Source organism: Melanostigma gelatinosum, assembly GCF_949748355.1.
Source record: "Melanostigma gelatinosum genome assembly, chromosome: 19".
In the NCBI taxonomy this organism is placed as follows: Eukaryota; Metazoa; Chordata; class Actinopteri; order Perciformes; family Zoarcidae; genus Melanostigma; species Melanostigma gelatinosum.
In genome coordinates this window covers 5,301,696-5,323,517 of record NC_136652.1, presented here as the reverse complement: position 1 = coordinate 5,323,517, position 21,822 = coordinate 5,301,696, and the positions used below count along the sequence as shown (strand labels likewise).

The 21,822-nt window shown below is 47.6% G+C and overlaps 1 protein-coding gene across 4 annotated transcripts in view; it reads right to left on the bottom strand.

The window, feature by feature from the left end:
• Window positions 1-21,822, bottom strand: part of enah (ENAH actin regulator) — a 101,569-nt gene that overhangs the window by 10,068 nt on the left and 69,679 nt on the right. For 2 of the 4 annotated variants that reach the window (XM_079290379.1, XM_079290378.1), the window contains exons 5-11: window positions 10,868-11,262; window positions 6,438-7,214; window positions 3,002-3,318; window positions 2,335-2,468; window positions 1,614-1,662; window positions 1,145-1,196; window positions 855-921 (exon numbers count right to left, since the gene is read on the bottom strand). In XM_079290379.1, the coding sequence (XP_079146505.1) occupies window positions 855-921; window positions 1,145-1,196; window positions 1,614-1,662; window positions 2,335-2,468; window positions 3,002-3,318; window positions 6,438-7,214; window positions 10,868-11,262 (1,791 nt within the window). The remainder of the gene's footprint in view (window positions 1-854; window positions 922-1,144; window positions 1,197-1,613; window positions 1,663-2,334; window positions 2,469-3,001; window positions 3,319-6,437; window positions 7,215-10,867; window positions 11,263-21,822) is intronic. The other 2 variants (XM_079290380.1, XM_079290381.1) reach the window with 2 other exon arrangements.

Genomic DNA, 21,822 nt, shown 5'->3' with positions numbered 1-21,822 from the left:
TGGGTCAGGGCTGCTCATCACGCCCACTCAGCTTTATTCTCAAGGCTACTGTGCGCTCAGTTCCACACTAGGGCTCTCATCTGTTCGTCTTTTAGTGTCTTAAAGTTACAACAAGTAACTTTTAACAGGTTATGACACAGTCTCAATTAATACGGATGGCTACGTGAGGCAGACTGTCCCTGCTGCAGTAAAATGAGAGCTTTTCTGAAGGGACTCAAAAAACTACCGCTTCTGTCCACAGGGGCCGCCAAACCCAACACAAAATAGAAGTCCCTTGTGGAACCTTGATCTCAAAGTGAAAGTATTATCAGTTTTACATTTACTTAGCAACGTCCCATGATCTTTTCTCCACAGACAGTTTCTTTTGAGATGTTTAAATGTGAAAATGTTTTTTACAGTCCAGATAAAAAGGCTAGGTGTGAACAGCCGAATGTCCCCCAAACCACAATTAAGAATGTCCGTAGAGTGTCCATTGTGGTTCTGATGCATTCTGTCAACGTTCAATGAAATTAGTAGCATTGATAACCGCTTCGCTAAACTTGATGCTACCCAGATACCTCGTCATTCGCACACAGACACCTCCGCTTTAAGCCGGGTGTCTGACGTACATCCAGCGCGCACACGAAGGCGACGTAAAGCTTCAGTGATGTTAGCCAGCGCTGAACGGCCCCCTGCAGTGCATCGGGTTAAAGCTAGCCGACACTCATGCTTTAATATGGCGGACGTTTAGTAGCCTCACTGCTAGCCATTCACACAAATGTACATTTCTTTTTTGTTTTTGTTTTAGGATACACAATCCTACTTTAAGTCCAACAATACACAACGAGTATTGAGAAAAGGGGGAGGAACCGTACCTTCCGATAACCGGAGATTTGCTACCGTTCATGGTGTTTGTTCTTTCCCACGGCTTCCTGGGCATGTCTGGAGAAAAACGACACCACAACACGGCAGAGATATAAACACCAAACTCCTCTTACCATAAGCCGTGAAGTTCAGCTATTCAGTTATGTGGATCGTCATAAAAAAATAATTAAAAAAAGCAGGTTCACTTCCAGTAACCACTGAGGGGAAATGTAAATAGGCTGAATGCTAACTTGGAGATGCATATTAATCCCTGTTGTGGCTGGCTCCCTCTGACACTCACCTGGTGTGCTACAGGCTGACACTTTAGGGGTCGTGTTGATGTCGCCCTCCTCCTGTAGGGCAGACAGACGGGGTTCAAAGGTCAAACATGAGAACAGGGAGAGTTTCTACACAGACCGGATAATGGGAATCTTTGAAAGGGCAACAAAGCTTCTTTTGAACCGGTAATACTAACACACAGCTAACTTTTGTTTGTGCTTTCATTTTAAACTTTTCTTTCCTTTTTTATTTTAACCAGACATTCAAAATATGCAGCCTGAAAATAAAAGAAAAGCCCTTAGAAGTTTACGAAGTCAAGAATTAAACCAATGCAACTCGACACTTCCTGCAGATGTTTCACATTAAAATCCTACGAAGATATGTGCTGCCACACAGACGAGCTATTGTGCCATCCAGCAGTGAGCGCTGAGTAACGGTATGTGGGACCTGGATCAGAGAACACGTAGACACCAGAGACACCAGATACTTACTGATCTCTGGTCGGGTTCAGGTGACGAGCTCTTGTCTGCAATTCTCCTCCTGTAACATATGAAGCCAAGATACAGAGAGGTTTCATGTTGACTAATAAAAAACTAATTCCGCATTTCTATCATCGACCACAGCTCGAACCATTTTTTGAGTAAAGCCTCTAGTTCAGATCTGCCTTAACTGCACAGTTCATTCATTTTACTGAAAATACAGTTAAAGGTGCAGAATTCCATGTTCGGAGCATAATATCAGGGATTTAGGGACACGTGGCTCTCAACATGGTGCCGGGCAGAGGGAACGTAGAACTTTGAGGAGCTTCGAGAATGTCGGTAGAAAAGATCAAACCATTTCCTCGTCGTGATGCCGGGTGGGCTCGTGTCCGTGCGACAAGCCCTTGTGGAAAAGTATAACGAGGCTTTAGGAGATAGATAGCAGCAGTTGAGTGATTACATTATTGTTTTTCTCCTCAACATGACATGGTGGTTGTCCTTTCTGACATTTGTGCTTTTTGGGTACCTTTTATTATTCTTGACATTTAACAAATACACCTGTGGAATGTAGTGGAAAGAATGATTACACAGAAAATAAAAGTGAGGACAAATGGGATCTAATTGGAAAAAGGCCACAGTTGATCACTTAATTCCAACTACGATAAAGAACCCTTTGAGTTCTGAAAGTGTTGAGATGTATTGACGTTGACGATAATAAGCGACGTGACTCTACCTCCTGGCCAACAGGGCGCTCATCTCTTCCATGAGCCCTCCTCCGCCGGGCAGAGGGCCGTTGCCGGATTTGGCCCCCGCGGCCCCTCCTGCCCCCAGCATGGCTGCCGCCAGAGCCGCCCCTGCATCGTCACTCTGAAGGGACACAAGCCACATCTCTCGTGAGACACAAACGTTATCGAGTTCTTTACAATCCGATGGATACATAGATCCTAGAACTGAAAACACATCATTGGTCTTTTTAATGTTCGTTTAACATCAGAAAATCCATAAATAATAAAGAAACAACATTTCTTTTGGTCCAATTTCCAGTTGATTTCTATATTTTGTCGTATTACACACACATGCAGTGTGAACCTCCTCTGAGTCTGAGATGAGACGTGCATGGTGACTGCATGTGTGTGTGTATGATCATGTGTGAACGTGGTGTGTGCATGACTGTTTCAGTGACAGCGATTCAGTGTAATGATGTATGAAGATAATGTGTGTGTGCGCGTGTGTGAAAATGGCGTTTCTGTCGAGTCACTGGAAATAAAGGAAAAATGAAATCCTGTGTGTGCACGTGTAGCTAATCACCTGAATAACGTGCTGTGACGTGTATGTGACAGACATGTAGAGCAGTGTGGGTGTGGTTTGCCGTCGATCAAAACAACCAATCAGGCGCTCACCCTTGGCACTTTGCGCAGCTTTGCCCCGGCCAGGGCAGCGGCCAGGCCCGCGACGGGACGGTCCTCGGTGGGGGAGAACAGTCCGGCGGGAAGCGGGGGCGCCGGGGGAGGGAGCGGCACTCCGGGGGGAGGAGGCGGACCTGGTGGAGGAGGAGGGGTCCCGCCTGGAGTCAGCGCGGGGGGGAGTGGGGGAGGCGGGGGCGGGGGAGGGTGGCCGGCCGACGGGGTGACGGCCGGGGAGGTCATAGTGGAGCCGGGTGGCAGGGGCGGAGGCGGGGGAGGGGCGAGGGCAATCGACCCCAGGGCCTGCGCCACGTCTGTCGGGGGTGGGGAGGGCGATGGGCGAAGACACAGGGATGGAGAAATTTAATTCAAACTGTCACTTTATTAGATAAGCATAACATTTTGGACCGTAACAAAATCATTTCGTCATCTGTCTTAAAGCTAGTTAGTTACCCCCAAAACATAAATACATATTTTCCCTCCATCTAGATGGCTTTGGCGTGAGCTGCCCAGCCGTGTACTCTCCCAAATAATCATGACCCGGTCACTCAAGATGATCCACAGACCTTTGAAAGAAAACAGCTCCCACATGAAACTGATCCCGACAAGGTCTGTGGATTATATCGAGTGACCGGTTCACGATTGATTTTGCGAGGAACCGTCCCTTTAAATCTGACACAAGGTCTCTGTAGAGAGAATATTCATTGAGAATAAATAGCTCGATAACTTTCCATTTACAGCATACATTCATGTTCACTTTTGGAAAGTGAGGCATGTTTTGGTATTTTCTGTGTCCACCTGTCAAGTCATCTTTTGACAAACATGTGTCTTCTGTACACTAATATCACTGTAATACTGCAGTACTTGCTGAACTTGCTGAAATGAAATTGAAAAAGAGGAGCAGCGTCAAACAACAGGTTACATCATCATCAGTGAATCTGTCGTGCAAGAATGGTGGATGCGATTGTTTTGAACATGGAACACACACATTAACATGACGTCATGCCACATGGCTTCTAATCAACATGCAGCATTAGCAACAAGTAGTGACAGGGTTTATAGTTCAAACAGGGCCGGGAAAAGTGTTGTGGTTATTGTATTAAAAGTTAATGACAATACATATCAGTACATTAACCACCCAACCCTATCTGGAAGGTAAACATTCCAATAAATGGAGCAGAGACAAAGCGACCAACGTTGAGCATTGAAGGTATGGAACACACTCTCTGGTGCAATGACGCGCGCGCGCGCGCACGCACGCGCGCGCACGCACGCACGCACGCACGCACGCACGCACGCACGCACACACACACACACACACACACACACACACACACACACACACACACACACACACACACACACACACACACACACACACACACACACACACACACACACACACACACACACACACACACACACACACACACACACAACTGAGGATTCATAGATGACAGCGTTTATAAGCCGATACATATGAACTGAGCTGTGTCCCATTGTAATTATGATACGGAATAACAATGATGTTGCATCACAGACCCATATCCATGATCAATGATGGAATATGAACATGCTGAGCTGGGATCAATATCAAATCAGTTTGATGATCTCAGAGGTCAAAGGTCATTCGAAGGCCTCCCGAGGCTAATGAGACAGATGCAAGTAAAGGTCAATGGAGAACTAGTTTGTCTGCATATTAATGAGACTGAACCAGGAACGACTGAGCGTAAATCATTTTCATGCATATATTAATTCAGACATGACGAACATCTAAGTCACGTGACTGATCAGCTGTTTTCTGCTGTCAGCGTCTTCTTGGATATTTTGTTCATTTGCTCGACCCGCCGAAGAGGAGGAGTGGCTTATCTCCATGGAAACCTCTATCAACTAAGCCATTTATTTCTGCCATCAACCATGGAAGAAATGACCACTATTGCTGCTTTGTACTTGCTGTGGAAGTCCCAGATATCCCGGGAAACTAAACGCCGTCTTGTCTGAGTTCATAACAATATCGGGAGGCGCTCGGTGAATTCCATCGCGCTGTATTCACTGTAACGAGCAAACTACGCGTCGGCTGTTTACGACAGCTGTATCAACCAGAAATAAACAGACTTACTACATCATGATTCAGACTTCGAAAAAGTCTGAATTAATGTTTTGTTAGTTCTCTCCTCAAGACGACTAGAAAATAACTTTTTAAATACACATGGTTTCTCTACTAAGATGAGGGTGCCGCCTCCGGCTACAGTATTATTTTCCTGATTCAACAACGTCAGGACGTCCGTGATGATGAGTAGAATCTGATCTTCGTGCCATTTGGTGTGAACACAGCACAACGTGGGAATGCTCGTCTCCGTCTGCCGACAATACGAAACACGGTCAATGAAGGAACTATTGAAAGTTGCCCAATTGAAAGAAATTCCTGAAAACTTCTCTTCATTTCTCCATCGTGCGGTTTAAGGTTTGGCGCGTGTGATCAGAGCTTTTCAGACGTCACTGTCACAAGAAGCTCTCTAAGAAAAGCAACATAAACCCGCCGAAGTGTTTTTAAAAGCTTTAGAAACAGGAGGTCTTAAATCTACATTTGAGTACATGTGTTGCCAGCTAAATCAAATTGTTTACAGGATATTGAATATTTGTTTCTTTATAATGCATTTAATACTTGACTCCTTTCTTTACAGAGCTTGTACAAAGGCATTAAATATGAGATACGAGTTTATACCAAAATTTCCTCCTCGGCATAGCGGTTTATGGCGTCTCATTTCTTTCTTCTTTTGTGACTTTTGAGATTTAAATTTGCTTTGACAATTAAAAGGAACACGGCCAATGATCCACAGGTGTCTCGTTCAAAAGGCAGCACCTGCTGTGACTTCTAAAGGCATGGGGGAGGGGCTTCCAATAAGTTTGACTGACTGCACACTGACAATTGAATGGCAAAATGACACGATGAACACAGAGAGGAGACAAAGTGCAGCTCTATGGTTGAGCAATGGAATGGCAAAAATAAGAACACATCGACCAGGAGAAGAAAAGAGCAGCGGTTACATACAGTCAGCGATCTGTAGTAACGATGGATCGCTATCAAAGAGACAGACATGCCATGCTGAAGGAGACGTATGTCAGACCCAGCCAACAGTCAGCTACATGCATTTTATGAGACTGGACAGAGAAATGAGCGACAGAGACTTCTACACCAGGAGATCCCACAACCAGAAATCTGGAGGTTACAGCAGCCAGCACCCGCACTTCCCTCCCCTGATATCTGCATTATGGGACTCACTTGGCCAGCTCAGTACCAAGGCCACGGACCCAACAGTGTCCAGTAGCCCCGCTGTTAGGGTGTGAGTCAGACAGCATGTGAGAGACGAGGGGGAGAGAGAGAGAGACAGAGAGAGAGAGACAAGAGTCTGGACTGGACTGCAGGCCTTACCCTGGGGCTGGGGTTGAGAGGAGGAGCCCCCCTGAGGCAGGTGTGCCTCTGGGCCTGTGGCTGTGTCCGGCTCCCCCGGCCCCGACAGGCCCAGGCCCACGGGGAGGGAGAGGTGCTCGGCAGAGGTGGCGGCTGCAGCGGCAGGGGTTGCTGTGGAGGGAGAGGGCACAGCAGGAGCCTGGGATGAGGAGGGGGGAGACGAGACGAAGAAGGAAGACGGAGGGGGGGCCGCGGGGGAGGGGAGAGGGGGCGGGGTGGGTGGGGGAGGCGGGGTGGGGCAAGCGACGCCGATGGGGGTGTAGCCTTGCTGGATGGTGACGGGCGACGGCGCAGGGAACATGGGCGGGCCGTTGGGGGCTGGGGAGGGCGGCTTCTGGGTGAGCGGCGAGGGCGCCGCAATGGGGACGAGCGGCCGCGGGCCCGCAGCCTTCCCCGGGGGGCTGCTTATCATGACGGGCGGCGAGGGCGGCAGGGGCGTGAAGTTGCACGCCGACCACACCACGGACTTGGCCGGTGGAGGCGGGGCGGGGGCAGTGGGCGGGGCTTGGGGGAAGGCCTGCTGCCGCCTCGGGACGGTGGCGTAGTGGGGCAGGACCGCGTGGAAGGCGGAGCCGAGCGAGGTGGCGAATCGGGAGGCCGAGTGCCTCAGAGGCGGGGTCGGCGGAGTGGCGGAGGAGGGCGACGGCGTCCCGGGTGCCGGGTAGGCGGGCGCGGATAGGGACGCGGCCGGCGAGGACGACCCGCTGTACTCCTGACTGTACAGGGTGCTTTCGAAGGCTAAATGTATACACCACGCAAACGGACAAACCAAAGACAAGGACAAAGACAGGACAGGAGGGGAAGGAGTGACGGAAGGAAGGAAAGAAGGAAGCAGCCGTCATGCACATAGGAGGGAGAGACAGCAGGTCAGGACAGAGAGAAGGAAGGAGGGAGGGAGGAAAAAAAGAGAAGGGGGCAGATGAAGCAGGAAAAAACCAGCACAGAGCTACACCAAAGTTTTACTGCAGGTTGTGTGTACTTTCTTGGCCTGAGGTGACGCTACTGTGTTAGTGGACAGGTGTTAGCGCTGTGGACACAGCCAGAGACACAAAGCCCTTCATGTCTTCTTCGTGAGAGAAGAGGGGGGAGACAAACAGACTGATGGGCAGGAGGTCACCATGTAGCACACACACACACACACCCATAGAACAGTAACGCAGGAGATGCAACTCATCACCGATGTCATCAAGCCAAGTCATATGCAGACTCACTGCTTTGTACACAGAAGGCCCAGCATGCACCAGTTATTTTAACGCCCATCAAAACAAAGTAAGCCAACAACAAATGTAACAGTTAAAACTGTGTGCTGAACAACTCTGGAACCAACATTAGCTGAAACTCATGAACTAATTACCTTGATTGTGGCTAGCGCTTAGCGTAGCCTGGGCGGTGTTGTATGGAGCTGCCATATGCTGTGTGTGTGTGCGGGGACGGTGTTAAGTTGTAACTCCTCCGTTCATCTTCTGCTCCACCTCCCCTTACGAGTGATGTCATTCTACACTTTTCTGCAGTCCTTATTACCGTGACCACATTATACGCATTACTGCTATGGATTAGAACCAAACCATAACACTGACCTAATATGTGCTCCTTCTTTCTGCACAAACTGTGAGGAATCAGGGTTCCAAACCCATTTGGTTCTGGACCTTTTTATGAAGCAACGGTGTTTTCAAGGGTTCTTTGTATGACGGAGGGCTACTGTTACTGAGACTTTGTGTGGTATTTTCAATCATCATACAGATGCATGCATAATCAGACATAACACACAGACCGTCTCTCCACTCCACTACATCTCTCCCTTACATCTCTTTTTCATGAACCCAGAATTGGCTCTTCATGCTTTACTTCTTCTTATGACCTTTTCCATACTTCTTCATCATTCTCCCTCTCCCTCCCTCCTCCTCCCCTCCCCCCCGGGGTGGGTCATGTGACAGAGGCCCCAGCTTTTGCTCTGCCGTTCCACAACACACGATCAGAAAAACACAGGATTACACAGAGTGCTGGACACGTGTGCGCAGGAATATTAAGCACACACACATGAGAAGACAACAGAGCCGTACCGCAGCCAGGCTCCTCGGCACCAAACAGCTTCAACATAAAAATACAGCAGCGTTGAAATTCTCTTTCCATCGATAAATCAAATGCTCTGAATTCATAATTATAGTTTTGGGGGAGTGGCTTTGGAGGGAGGCCTGATGCACACTACTGTGCTGCTGAGTGTGTGTGTGTGTGTGTGTGTGTGAGAGAGTGAGTGTGTGTGTGTGTGTGTGTATGTGTGTGAGAGAGTGAGTGTGTGTGTGTGTGTGTGTGTGTGTGTGTGTGTGTGAGAGAGTGAGTGTGTGTGAGTAAAGCCGATGTCAAACTGATAAACTCGCCTTTAGTTGAGCGACGTGTCCAGCAGGTGTCCTGTCCCTTCTCACTAACCGTGAACTTATTCACTATGCGGAGCCTTACGCTAACAATGCTAAATTGCAAGAACTTCAAAATAAAGTTCAGAAAAAGAGTGATCTTGTCAACACAACTGCTGTAAGGTCAGAAAAGTGAATCTGTCGATTCCTTGAACTGATCCGAGGATGCAGCCAGAGCGCAGCTATCACAGTTACTGAGACACGTCAAACCGACGACAGCAGCGAACACTTCACTCACTGGCATCAGTGTTACTGTGTCACTCCTTTAAAACACACACAAGCAGTGTAACTAACGTGTTAAACCTTAGATCGAAAGCTCACGTCAAACCCAACAGACTCATAGGTTCAAACAGAGCGTGTGTTTTTGTTTGATTTATTTTGTATTGGTTTATTTGGTAGGGACGGTGTACATTAATAAAACATTGTGTGTGTGGGTGCGTTTGTTCTCTATGTATGTAATTGTGCATGACATGTGAAATAACTCCTCCCTCTTATCCTGGGCCATATTCACACACACACACACACACACAGACGCACACGCACCCACACACACCCTTGGGGGTCTCACCAGCATTCTCCCTGATGGTGTATTTTTAGCCTGTGAGTAACACCGCTGAACTGCGTCTGCCTGTGTATGCATGCGTGTGCTAACGGGCCGAGCGTTGCACACTGAAGCGTGCCTCCTTGAAACGAGCTCATTTCCCCTTTTCTATCACACGACCAACAAACCCCCGATCCATTACAGCCGGCGTGTGTTCCACCTGTGGCTCCGCCTCCTCTCTGCTGCTGGACTGTGGGCGTACATTGGACTGAAAATGTTTTACACAGCTTTTTGTTAAGTCCACTGGGAGGAGGACAATTGTTCATAAACTGGAGATTTTTAGGACGGACTTGCAATCGTAGTTGCCCGTTCCTATTTCACATAGCATTAGCTAGGGCACGTGTGTGTGAAGTGTCAGAAGTTATGTGTGCGTTTGTGTAACTGGTGTAAGGCCTGGCGGCGGTGTTTGTTCATGCCCCCCCGTGTTGTTCATGCCCCCCCCCGTGCCCCAGTGCCTTAGCAGTCTGTTCATAGCGCCTGTGGGCACTGTAGCTTAGCGCTAACACAGGAAGCTAACAATTCTAGCACTGACTAGGAAATGCAAAAGAGACAGAGAGCTGCTATCCACCTCCAAATACGTCGAGTCCTGCCACCAGAGGACTTTGTGCACTGCTCTCTTTATAGCACGTTCAAAAGTTTCACTTCCTTGTATGAGATGAAACAATTACAGCTTCAGTGTTGACAGCCATGCTAGCTTCACTGAACAAACGCATCCTGAATATGGCACTGAGCAAGTAGCGACAAGCTGTGATTGGCTACCACTAGACACTTGACAAAGCAAACCAAATCTCCCCTATAAGGGATAATGAAGATGAACTGAAGGGAAGGACTAAACTAACACCAAGGACTATTAAGGAGGCAACCCAACATGCATGTTAAAGTTCAACTCACTGTGTCCCAACTCCATACTACGTTCTATACACAACAGCTTTTGTGTTTTGAGTTTGTAGTGTGTTGATGATGCACACTATTCTCCCACAATGCAATGCACAAAGGGAATGGAAAAGCTGCATCCTTCAAAAAAACCTGTCTATTGGAGAAATTGAATCGGTCGCCTCAGGTTGACGTTTGACTGAGAAGAGAGTTTTATCATTTGAATGCTAACCGCTAACAGTAGACTAAGACTGACACATGCTAACTCATGTAGCTAATTTATAGTACAGTGTGTACTGTGGCATTGGGACACACTGCTCATGCACGTTGAGCATCACAGATTCTACATTTCCAACGCTCCTCTGAAGACAACCTGTTTTGATGTAAGGTTCAGTAGCAAACAGAGTGTTATACATCACATAATATAAATCAGAAAGAATGCACATCTCATTATTGGCCTTGGAAAACTCAACGAGTGTATGAGCAGGAAACCAAAGGGCATCACTCACCGGCGTTGGAGATGCGTCTTCCTCTCTCCCAGTCCTGCTGCTCTCTGTCCAACTGCTCCTGCTGCTCCCTCTCTGCCTTCTCCCTCTCCATCAGCTCACGCTCGCTGCGCTCCTGCTGCTCCAGGCGCTCCCGCTCCACCTGCGCCTCCCGCTCCACCTGCGCCTCCCGCTCCAGACGCTCCCGTTCCTGGTGCTCGCGCTCCAGTCGCTCCAGCGTCTCGCGCTCCAGGCGCTCGTGCTCTTGACGCTCGTGCTCTTGACGCTCGTGCTCTTGACGCTCCCTCTCCTGATGCTCCCTCTCCTGATTCTCCCTCTCCTGATGCTCCCTCTCCTGATGCTCCCTCTCCTGATGCTCCCTCTCCAGCTCCTTCTGCCTCTGCAGCGCCTGGAGCTGCCTGGGGGAGGAGAGGAGAGGTAACAAGAGGGGAGAGGAGAGAGGAGCAAGAGGGGAGAGGAAACAAGAGGAGAGAGGAAACAAGAGGAGAGAGGAGAGGAACAAGAGAGGAGAGGTAACAAGAGGGGGGAGGAGAGAGGAAACAAGAGGAGATTAACAAGAGGGGAGAGGAGAAAGGAAACAAGAGGGGAGAGTAAAGGAAAGATGAGGGGAGAGGAGAGGAAACAGGAGAGGAGAAGAGTGGCAAGAAACAGGGGAGGAGAGGAAATAGAAGGGGAAATGAGAGGAAAGACGAGAGAAGAGGAAACAGTGGAAGAGAGAGGAAACAGTAGAGGTGAGGAGAGGAAACAGGAAAGGAGGAGAGGAAACAAGAAGAGAGGAGAGGAAACAGGAGATGAGGAGAGGAAACAGGAGAGGAGAGGAAACAGTAGAAGAGATGAGAGGAAACAGGAGAGGAAACAGAAGAAGAGGAGAGGAAACAGGAGATGAGGAGAGGAAACAGGAGAGGAGAGGAAACAGTAGAAGAGATGAGAGGAAACAGGAGAGGAAACAGAAGAAGAGGAGAGGAAACAGAAGAAGAGAGGAGAGGAAACAGGAGAAGAGAGGAGAGGAAACAGGAGAGGAAACAGAAGAAGAGAGGAGAGGAAACAGAAGAAGAGAGGAGAGGAAACAGAAGAAGAGAGGAGAGGAAACAGGAGAGCAAACGGAAGAAGAGAGGAGAGGAAACAGAAGAAGAGAGGAGACAGAAGAAGAGAGGAGAGGAAACAGGAGAGGAAACGGAAGAAGAGAGGAGAGGAAACAGGAGAAGAGAGGAGAGGAAACAGGAGAAGAGAGGAGAGGAAACAGGAGAGGAAACAGAAGAAGAGAGGAGAGGAAACAGAAGAAGAGAGGAGAGGAAACAGAAGAAGAGAGGAGAGGAAACAGGAGAGGAAACGGAAGAAGAGTGGAGAGGAAACAGAAGAAGAGAGGAGAGGAAACAGGAGAAGAGAGGAGAGGAAACAGGAGAAGAGAGGAGAGGAAACAGGAGAGGAAACAGAAGAAGAGAGGAGAGGAAACAGAAGAAGAGAGGAGAGGAAACAGGAGAAGAGAGGAGAGGAAACAGGAGAAGAGAGGAGAGGAAACGGGAGAAGAGAGGAGAACAGACATTAATGCAACATTCACATGTTAACTGTTTATATTATCTCTTCTGAAATTCCTCAGCATCACTCGTCTTAGTCCACAGTCATCGCTTTTACAACCACCATTGCTTATAAGAAGTCGCAGTGAAAGAAGAAAGAGGGGTAGATGAGGACAAAAATATTTCAGTAAAGACGAGCAGAGCGAGTAAAGAGGAGCAAATTAGGAACTGTCTTGACCCCCCCCCCCAGCAATCACCGCTGTCATTATATAAGTTCAAGCTATTTTGGGCACATTGAAACACAGAGTGAGGACAGCCATGTGGCCTAAAGCCTCCGTGGGCTGCACACTGCTGCAGAGAGACAACAGTGTGTCTGACACAAAGTGAAATACAAACCACCACACCTTTTTATTTCAGTTTTATTTTATGTGAACAATCTTGAAGTATAGCGTGTTCACAGAGCTTTGTTTAATGGAAGCTGTGGCTGCAGACCCGGGTTGGACCACGAGGGGTCAGCAGAAGGCAGCAGTAGAAGGGCCGGTGAGCGGGGCATGTGAGCAGAGTGCCTTCCCCGTGTGTGGGTATGCATGCCATGTGAAAATGACAAAGTGTGACAGAGAGAGGCAGCCATTTCTGAGATGTGATGAAAGAACTGTAACGATCATCGTTGGAGAAACTGTCAAACAAGAACAAGGCATGAATAAGGATCTGCCAACAGAGGTCACAGAGACTACTCCACGGAGAGATGTCGGGAAGGCCGACTGAAGACGTCTGCATTTCCTTAATTAAGAATTCTAATTAAACAGCAGAATAGTGCGAGACACCAAAAACAGCATACATACGGGATGAGTGTTAAAAAAAATAGATTTACTTCCTCATCAATTGCACTGGCTGTAAATGACTGTTATGTTCATAAATGAGATGGGAACTGGAGGTACATGCCAACATGCACTTTCCCTCTCTGACACACACACGCACAGTTCTCTGCCCTCACCCGTCCTGCAGACAGCTGACTCACAGCTAAAAGTCAATCGTCAGCAAAAACATTGCTTAACGTAAACACTCCCTCTTCCCTTCGGTCTGCGTTGATGACACGCACACACGCAGGTGGCTTCACTCGCGGAAATAAACCCAGGAGAGCACGACAGATTTAACCCAGACACTTTGGCGTGGTGGTTTTTTGGAGATTGCTGAGAGTTGGCATTAGTCCGGTGCAAATTGGGTCACGGAGAGAGAGTTGGCACACATCGGGCCGGTTTTCCCTGGCAGGGCGTGATGTCATTTAGTTGCTTATTGATAGGGCTGGGGAATGGACCTCAATACTTTGAATACCGACCAAAACAAGTTTGAAAAAAGATTCTAAAGTATCATAAGGACGGCGAAACTGGGTCCTGGTTGTTCCCAGACACACTAAAGCCACATCAATGCACTTTTAAACAACGCAAAGATGACAACAAACTGCCAACTAGCACGTACGTTCTGTGCATGCACGTCACAAACGCATCACTTACGAATGCTACGAATTACAAGGTGGGTTTTCGGTGTGATACGCGATCAAGCGATTCCCACGTGATCATGTGACATCGCGAGAGTTCGGCTGCCGTGGAAGGGAAATGTTGTCGGGGCCTCGTTCTGCAGGTCGTGGAAGAAGGAAGGTAGAAGCGGAGGCAAAGATGGAGGAGAAAACACACTAAATGGGTGAAATCAGGGATACTACGGCGACTCAATGTGCTTTCCTGAACCTGTCGAAAGCTGGAGTTAAATGAAAATAAATAAAATCATACCAAGGACGTTGTGTCCTCAAAGCGTCTACGTGCCACCGTGTAAATGTGAGAACTGATTTGATCAGGCCTGTGTCAGGATGAAGTGGGTTGCCCGTTTGTGTTTGCTGGGTTGAGGTGCTCATTGGCTCGTCATTGACATCGTCCAAAGGACCCTTGTGTCTCCATTGATAGACTGAATGTTATGAACCCATAATATTTTGTAACCTTAACCTTCCTTCAGATAACATATGATGGTTCAATCTAAATGTTTTCAAAACTCACGTCTTTAGAGTAACTTTAGTAAACATATTGCTTTTTCAGACAAAAAGCAAAGGACGTTTCCTTCTTTCTACAAAACGTTTCCTTCCGACTCCACAGAGTACCAAGATGGCAGCAAACCAAAGTCTAAGGTTCCCCTCAGAGGCACAATGCTCTGAGCTGTCATGATTATGTGAAAGCTGTTTCATGTCTGTGCCAGGATGTCAACAAATGTGAACACAATGAGGTGATAAATGGAGGAAATCTGAACAAAGAAGATGACTCATCTGCAAGTCTGTCACCTAATATGTTACGCCATGGCGTTTTACAATAAGGGACAATTTTCACATTCTCTGTCACCCAGTGGAAAGGATCTTACCAGTGTATTTAGCTAACGCGCTGTTTGTCTGCACTACGACTGATTGAAGTGAATGTAAGTAGCACCGAGCTTAAGTCCCTCAAACCCGCGGAGGTTTCGCTGAGACGCGGCTAAAGCATCCTGACCAATGAGATGCGAGGGAGAGGTGTGAAGACTCTTCATGTCCGCTACACCTGAATCTTTCTTACGAGAGCACTGAAGGATGGAAAGACCATCCTGACCCCAATATACAATAATATGTGCTCCCTCACACACACACACACACACACACACACACACTAACCGTCCCAGTTCTCACGGTGCATCAGTAGGCCATCGGTGTAATTGCAGGAACACAGGAACCAGCAGGATTTACGGGATGGAAGCGTGCCGGGGTCATGTCTCTGAGGACCCTGCAGTGTCCTGGCTTATAGAAATGAGTCCCTGTGGGATCTGCACCGTAACTAAACCAGAGCATCTCCACGATTCAATGCGGCTCGTGATATGGTGGCGGGACAGCGGTCTAATCAGCCAGAGCAGAGGGGCTTCCACGTTTCTTATATTTTACTGGTGTTGCTCTTTTCTATGTAAAGATGGGCGAAACCGCCAACAGCCGTCAGCCCCATGCTGGCAGGCGGTAGCTGGTACAGCTGGTGCAGTTTGTCTACCAGCTACGTTGGCAGGTAAGCGCCATCTTTTCTGTTTAAAAAAGCCCATGTGTGATTTGTTAAGCAGTGAGGGGAATTGCTCCGCCATAGTGTCTGGTGGATGAAAAAGGGAGTTAACCAACATGCCAAGTGGTTTGAATTTGGCAGTCAAGTAAGACAGATGGATGCCTCGATAAGTCGAAGCTATTTAAAGTCGTAGTCCACAAACCAATGGCTCACGATGACTACGTCCACTTCTTATCAAACGGTGTAGGACTGGGACGTTCATACAGGAAACATGGCCAACCTGTTACCTGTCAGTCTCCTTAACATCCAGGAGACTGACCCAGAGGGAGTCCAACAGAGACAACTAAAGGAACCGAGTCGGGGTCATTTGTCCTGTGCGTTGCCTCATTTTTTCTCATCACACCCCGTTGGACAGAGGGTGTTCGTGCTGGATCCGTCCTAATTCGAGCGGAGAGGAACCCTCAGCTGCACTGTCGTCTAGTTGCACTGCTGTTTCCTTTGTTGTGGTTAAACGCCTGTGCTGGCGCTGATGAATGTCTTCTAGCTCGGAGGCTTTTCAAACCCCTGGCTGTTGGGCAAATTTGCGTTGAAAGGACAATAAAGTTGTGAATCGGTTGCTTTAAGCTCATGCACGCACGCGCACACACCTCGCCGCGTAATTGATGGATGTCACACACGCACGCAGCATTCCCCTGAGCAGGAGATCATCACATTCCTAAACAATGTGCACACACGCTTAGAATACGCTGTCTAGAGAGGTGTTTGAGTTATTTTTTTATTATTTTTTACAGCATCTACGTGTGAATTCCTGCTGCAGTATGTCAGAGTGTAAACAGGTCCATGATTCACACTTTTGGGAACGAGATCGCTGTGATCAAGACTCAGAAGGTCAAGATTCCTCCAGCAAGAGAAACAAGACGTAAAGCACAAAACACAGACTCAGTCTGTCAAATCCAAAGCACTAACACATCTATCTTGAACAAAAGTGAATTGTTAGTGTTGCAGAAGAGCTTGTGTCTGAGCTGGAGTTGTTCGGTCTGTGTTGGCAACAGAAAATAATGACAATCATTGAAAATCACTGAAAAGAAATATGCTGTTCATGTTCTTAAAAAAAAAATAAAATTCAACTTTGTTACTAGTTACTAGTAAACGTATAAACAATACCAGGGTCAAGGCGCTGTGATTCCGAGGGGGAGAATTACATAAAAAGTAAAAAGAGCCAGTGAAAAAGGCTGTTCTCAGTTCAGCTGTGGGGGACCAGGGGCCTCAGTGTACATGAAACAAACCGGACTAACAGGGAAATGCCAAAGGAGTCCATTTTAACCCAACTAAGCCGGTTAGGTGTGACAGCACCCAAGGGTTCCATGAAGAACCCTTTTCATCCAAAGAACCCTTTTTGGAATAAATAGTTCTGCAGGGATTGTTGAAAGCTTGTGACTTAGAACCATGATGGTTGTGGGTTGTGCTGCACCACATCGTCCCCGTGCCTTAAGGACCCTAATGAGGAACCCTGGGTGTGTTCTAGATAAAATGCTTGGAATATAAAAGAGTTCTCGTTAGAACCCCCTTGTTAGCATCATTATAAGGTGAAAATGATCTGATAGAACCTCCTAAGAGGGTTCTGAGTGGAGCCATTACACCATAGGAGTGTTGTCTGTAGAACCCATAGGGGGTTCTGAGGTAGAAGTGTCAAAAAGGGTTCTGCGATGGGAACAAGTCAAAGAATAGTTCTAGTTAGCACCTTCCTTTGTAAATGTGAGAGTGTCTCTTCATATTCTTTGAGGAATATAAATTCCAGAACAGACCATGCCAATATGAAGTAGGGCAATGAGCATTGTTTCATGCATTGTGTTACTTCCAGGGGACCTATGCAATGACTCACAGATGTACCCCCCCCCGTCTGCACTGTCTACATATCTAAACGGGTTTCTCTTCCCTCCACGTCCCTCGCTGCCTTGCAGGGGGAAACGTTACAGGATTGTAGGCTGTGAAAAGCCTTCCTGCACGCTGGCGCCTCACTCGCCTCCTGACAAGAGTTGCCAGGGAAACCGTTGCTAAGGGAGCGTGGGCGGCAGCACGGCCCGAATCCCGGCACATACGTGCACACGCACACATGTTCCTTTTCCCCCTCTTTGCGTCAACTTACAATGACTGCGTTGCAGACGCTCTGAGGCAGAGTCGGACAGGATTTGGGGCAATATTGGGAAAGTGAAATGGCTTCGTGTCAAAATGAAGAGCCAAGAAACATGAAGCAGGAGAGCTGCAGAGACAGAATGCAAATAACGCTACAATAGCTTCTGCAGTCAAAGGGTATGAGGATCAAAGGTTTGCAAAGGCCCTCAACACCCTTTCATTCTTACAGTTTAAGCTATTCATGAGCTACCAAAATGAAACCCGAGACATTTATCCAACCAACCATTTGACCGACAACAGTCCCAATTTACCACAACAACACTACATTAGGTATCAGAAACTAAAGCAGAACAACACTCTACAAGGGAAAAAGCATGTAAAGTGGACTCAAACTAAATGGAAAAGAGGAAATGAAACCACATAGAAAGTGAGAATGTAGTACGGACAGTTTGAAACACACCATCAGATACAGTCTTGTTGGACAGGTGTCTACGTAGCGGTCCCAGCCTGGAGACATGCTGCTCTGTCAGCCACCATCAACCCAGAACCGGTTAACAGAGACCCACAGCTGTAGCACTGATACAGAGCTGCTCATGGCACACACTGTGCTCTCTTTGCTCAACTCCATCCTGATCCTGTCAGTCTACCTTCAACTACCAACACCTTTGCATTTATAACATCTTCTCTATGTATTTTTTTGTTTTCTGAAGGAGCCGGTATAAACTGGTCTTTTTTTTCCAAATATTGGTGTATTAGCATATTAATCCCAAGATGTTTATTTCACCCTTCTCGCTATCAGCTGCTATTCATGTTGGTTGATGTAAAGTCCTCAGTTGTACACAGCTTTGTTTTTTTCCCTTGAGCAAAGAAAAAAATTGTGTCACATTTGGGTTTTGCCACTTTGCCACCAGTGATAACTGTGCTAAATCTCCAGGGACACTGAAGTCTGGCGTAAGCAGTCGGCCAGCTGGACTCAGCGGCTTGCCTGATTGGCTCGCAGAACCAGGAAATGGAGTATGAATGGACAGGAGCCCAGATGGACCATATGGACCTACTCTAGTGAGGAGCCGGTCCAAGTGTGCAACACACACACACACACATATTGGTTTTTAGAGATGTTTCTGTGTGTGTGTGTGTGTGTGTGTGTGTGTGTGTGTGTGTGTGTGTGTGTGTGTGTGTGTGTGTGTGTGTGTGTGTTACTGTCAACTGGGAATACACGTGGATGTCAGCACACGCTTGTGACAATGTGCAGAGCAGCTGCTGGTGTTTTCATCTTCTGAGGGTTAAATACCAGCAGCTACATGCTAACAGCTAACACAGATCTCTCTCTCTCCTCACAGTCTCTCCATCCTCGCTTTCATTCAAGACCATGCAACACATTCCCTCCCTCCCTCCCTCCCTCTCTGTCTCTCTCTCTCCCCCCCAACACACACTCCCCTCGCTCTCACGCACGATACAGCTATTTATACCGCGGCCTATTCTTTCCAGCTCGTGTCTTTTTAATCCGAGGGTAGCACCCTGCATTCCTGAACAGGTGGGGTTTTTTTTCCGCACTCTTCTGTGACCTCCTACGCTCGCACATGCAGGGAATAGCTCCATCGATCTCTACCTCTTCTTCATCCATCTCTGTCTGGATGAGAAGGAGGATCAAGGAGAGCGATGGAGGAGGGAAGTCAGATGAGAAGGAAAGGCAGGTGAGACAGTGAGAAGGGAGGGAAGAATGCACGAGGTATTTTTTTCCTGCTGTCATGTGACATTCGAATTGTTCCAGCCTCTCCATAGCCGAGTGATCCCCATGTTTACTCCTCACAGAGTGTGAGACTGAATGTGTGTGGTCTCTGTGGAATGAGGTGCGCTCATTGTATTTAATGAGGCGGAGAGGAACGATGAGAGGGGGAACGTCTCCGTCGGTCATCCATATCTCCGGTTCTCTCACTTCTTCTTTTGTCTCCATATCAGGCTTCATGGTTTAGGGGGACACACATTCCTCATTAGAGGCAATAACGAAGTGAGACAAAGCCAAAACATTCGCTGACGCATTGAGTGAGCCCATGAATGAATGATTTGACAAACATCTGAGGGTATTTCCCCCCGTTGTGCCATTGAGCTTCGTATTCTTTTTCACAATGGGCTGACTGTGTCGACACTTATTTTGGATAGTGTTCCAGCACGAGGAACCCAGTGAAGACCTGGTGTGGATTTGGCGGGCGGCCTTTCCGTGTCAAAATATACTCATCAGTGCCCAAAAGAAGTATACTCATTATGCAGAATGGCCCATTTCAAATAATATACTTACGGCACACCCTGCTGCATTAAAATAAGAGGGACTCTGGTGCTCTGAAACAATACAACGTTTGTCCACAGGGGGCGCCAAAACCAACACAAAATGAACGTCTCGTTGTAGCTTTAGGTAGATGTACTTGAGTAGCCAAAAAGGACTTAGTTTCATTCCACCACTGCTTGAACAAGAGCACAAGATTGTGTACAAAAGCACAAAATTATTTTCTTTTACGTTAAAATCTAAAATGTATTTATTATAGCTTATACTTTAACCAGGCGGCAACCTCCGGTTCTGAAGAGTGAAGCCAATGCGTAAGTGTCTTAAACCTGCATTCTCTCTAATGTCCAGCAGGGGGCGACTCCTCTGGTTGAATAGAAGTCTATGAGAAAATGACTCTACTTCTCTCTTGATTTATTACCTCAGTAAACATTGTAAACATGAGTTTATGGTCTCAATCTGTTTCAAGTCTTCTTCAATACAGCATGATGTTCATTTCGTAAATGATGCTCCATTTAGAGTCAAACAGACCATAAAGCAGGGTGTGCTTTAGGGGCGGGGCTTACTGTGATTGACCCTACCAGAGCCGTATACAGCGTCTCTACGTCACTCCTCCACCGTTCAAATATGGTCACTTCTGCTCACTGATTACAAAAAAGCCAAGAAGGCGTCGGCCAAATCACCGAACCCAAGGCTTCAAAACAGCAGTCCACAAAGCAGTATGTGACGTCACGGAGACTCCGTCTACTTCTTATATACGGTCTACGACTATAACTTACAGGTCGGTCCAAGCTAGAAAGGTATCCATGAAACTAATGAAAGCTCTGAAGAAGGTTCATGATTCAAAGCCTGGACTGACGACTCATTTATAACAGATGCTGGTGTGCAGATGCTTATTCCCCGGCTGTGAACTGACAGCAGCGTACTGATTAGATGTGGAACAGCTGCTCAGAAACAACCTGACAGTGTTTGTTGGCCAAACAGACCCTTCCGCATCCTCCAAAGCATATGTTAACTTTCCCTTTTCAAGAAGTGTGCTACCAATTAATTTCTCCACTGGTCTGCCCCCTCCTCCTCCTCCTCCTCCTCCCTCCTTTCATCCCGTCCTCCGCTCTCCCTCACAGCGGGCCGATACCGGCCTCTCTATCAGCAGAAGACCTCGGTCACCGAACCGCTCGCTGCCTGCCTGTCATCCGCTGCTAAATGTGGAGCATGACCGGAACCGAGGGGGAGAGGTGAGGAGAAAAACAGAGACGGATGAAGCGAGACACAGACAAAAGGGTTGAAAGTGAGAAAGCAAAAAGGGAGAGGAGGAGAATAATAAAGGGAGAACATGGGCGGGGGGGCTGGCAGCCAGATCCATCTGTCTCTCTCAGACCTACAGTCTGTAAAATTCCTGGCAGATCCAAGTTCACCTCAAAGAGAATTAGAAGGAGCATTGAGTCACACCTGAAGAATGCTTTACTACTTGTGTGTGTGTTCTTGTACTTGCTGCATAGTGAGGACCGAAACAAGGTTTTCACCAACAGAGTGAGGACATCTTGGCCGATCCTCACTTCTTCAAAGGCCATCTTAATTAAAGGGTTAAGACGTGGTTTTAAGGTTCAGGTTAGAAATAGGTTTGGGTTTGGGCAAGGGAATGCAGTATGTCAATGAGGGTCCTCACAAAGATAGAAGTAAAGGGATGTGTGTGTGTGACTGACGGCGAGAGAGAGCCCGGCAGTCTAGTGCGAATGACGTGAATAAGCACAAATGATCCCGCGATCAAACTCCCGTGAGTAATGAACCGCAAAAAAACCCGCTTCACGTTCGGCGTGAACACAGCATAACACCTATTTACAGCAGATGATTCTTTCTCCTTTTCTTGTCATGTTGTTGTTTTGTCCTCATTTATTTTGGAAGGTGGTCCTCGAAACAATCCGAAGTGTGGCCTTAAGTTCCAAAAACGTTGAGAGCCGCTGCCATGATTCACCCCTCCAC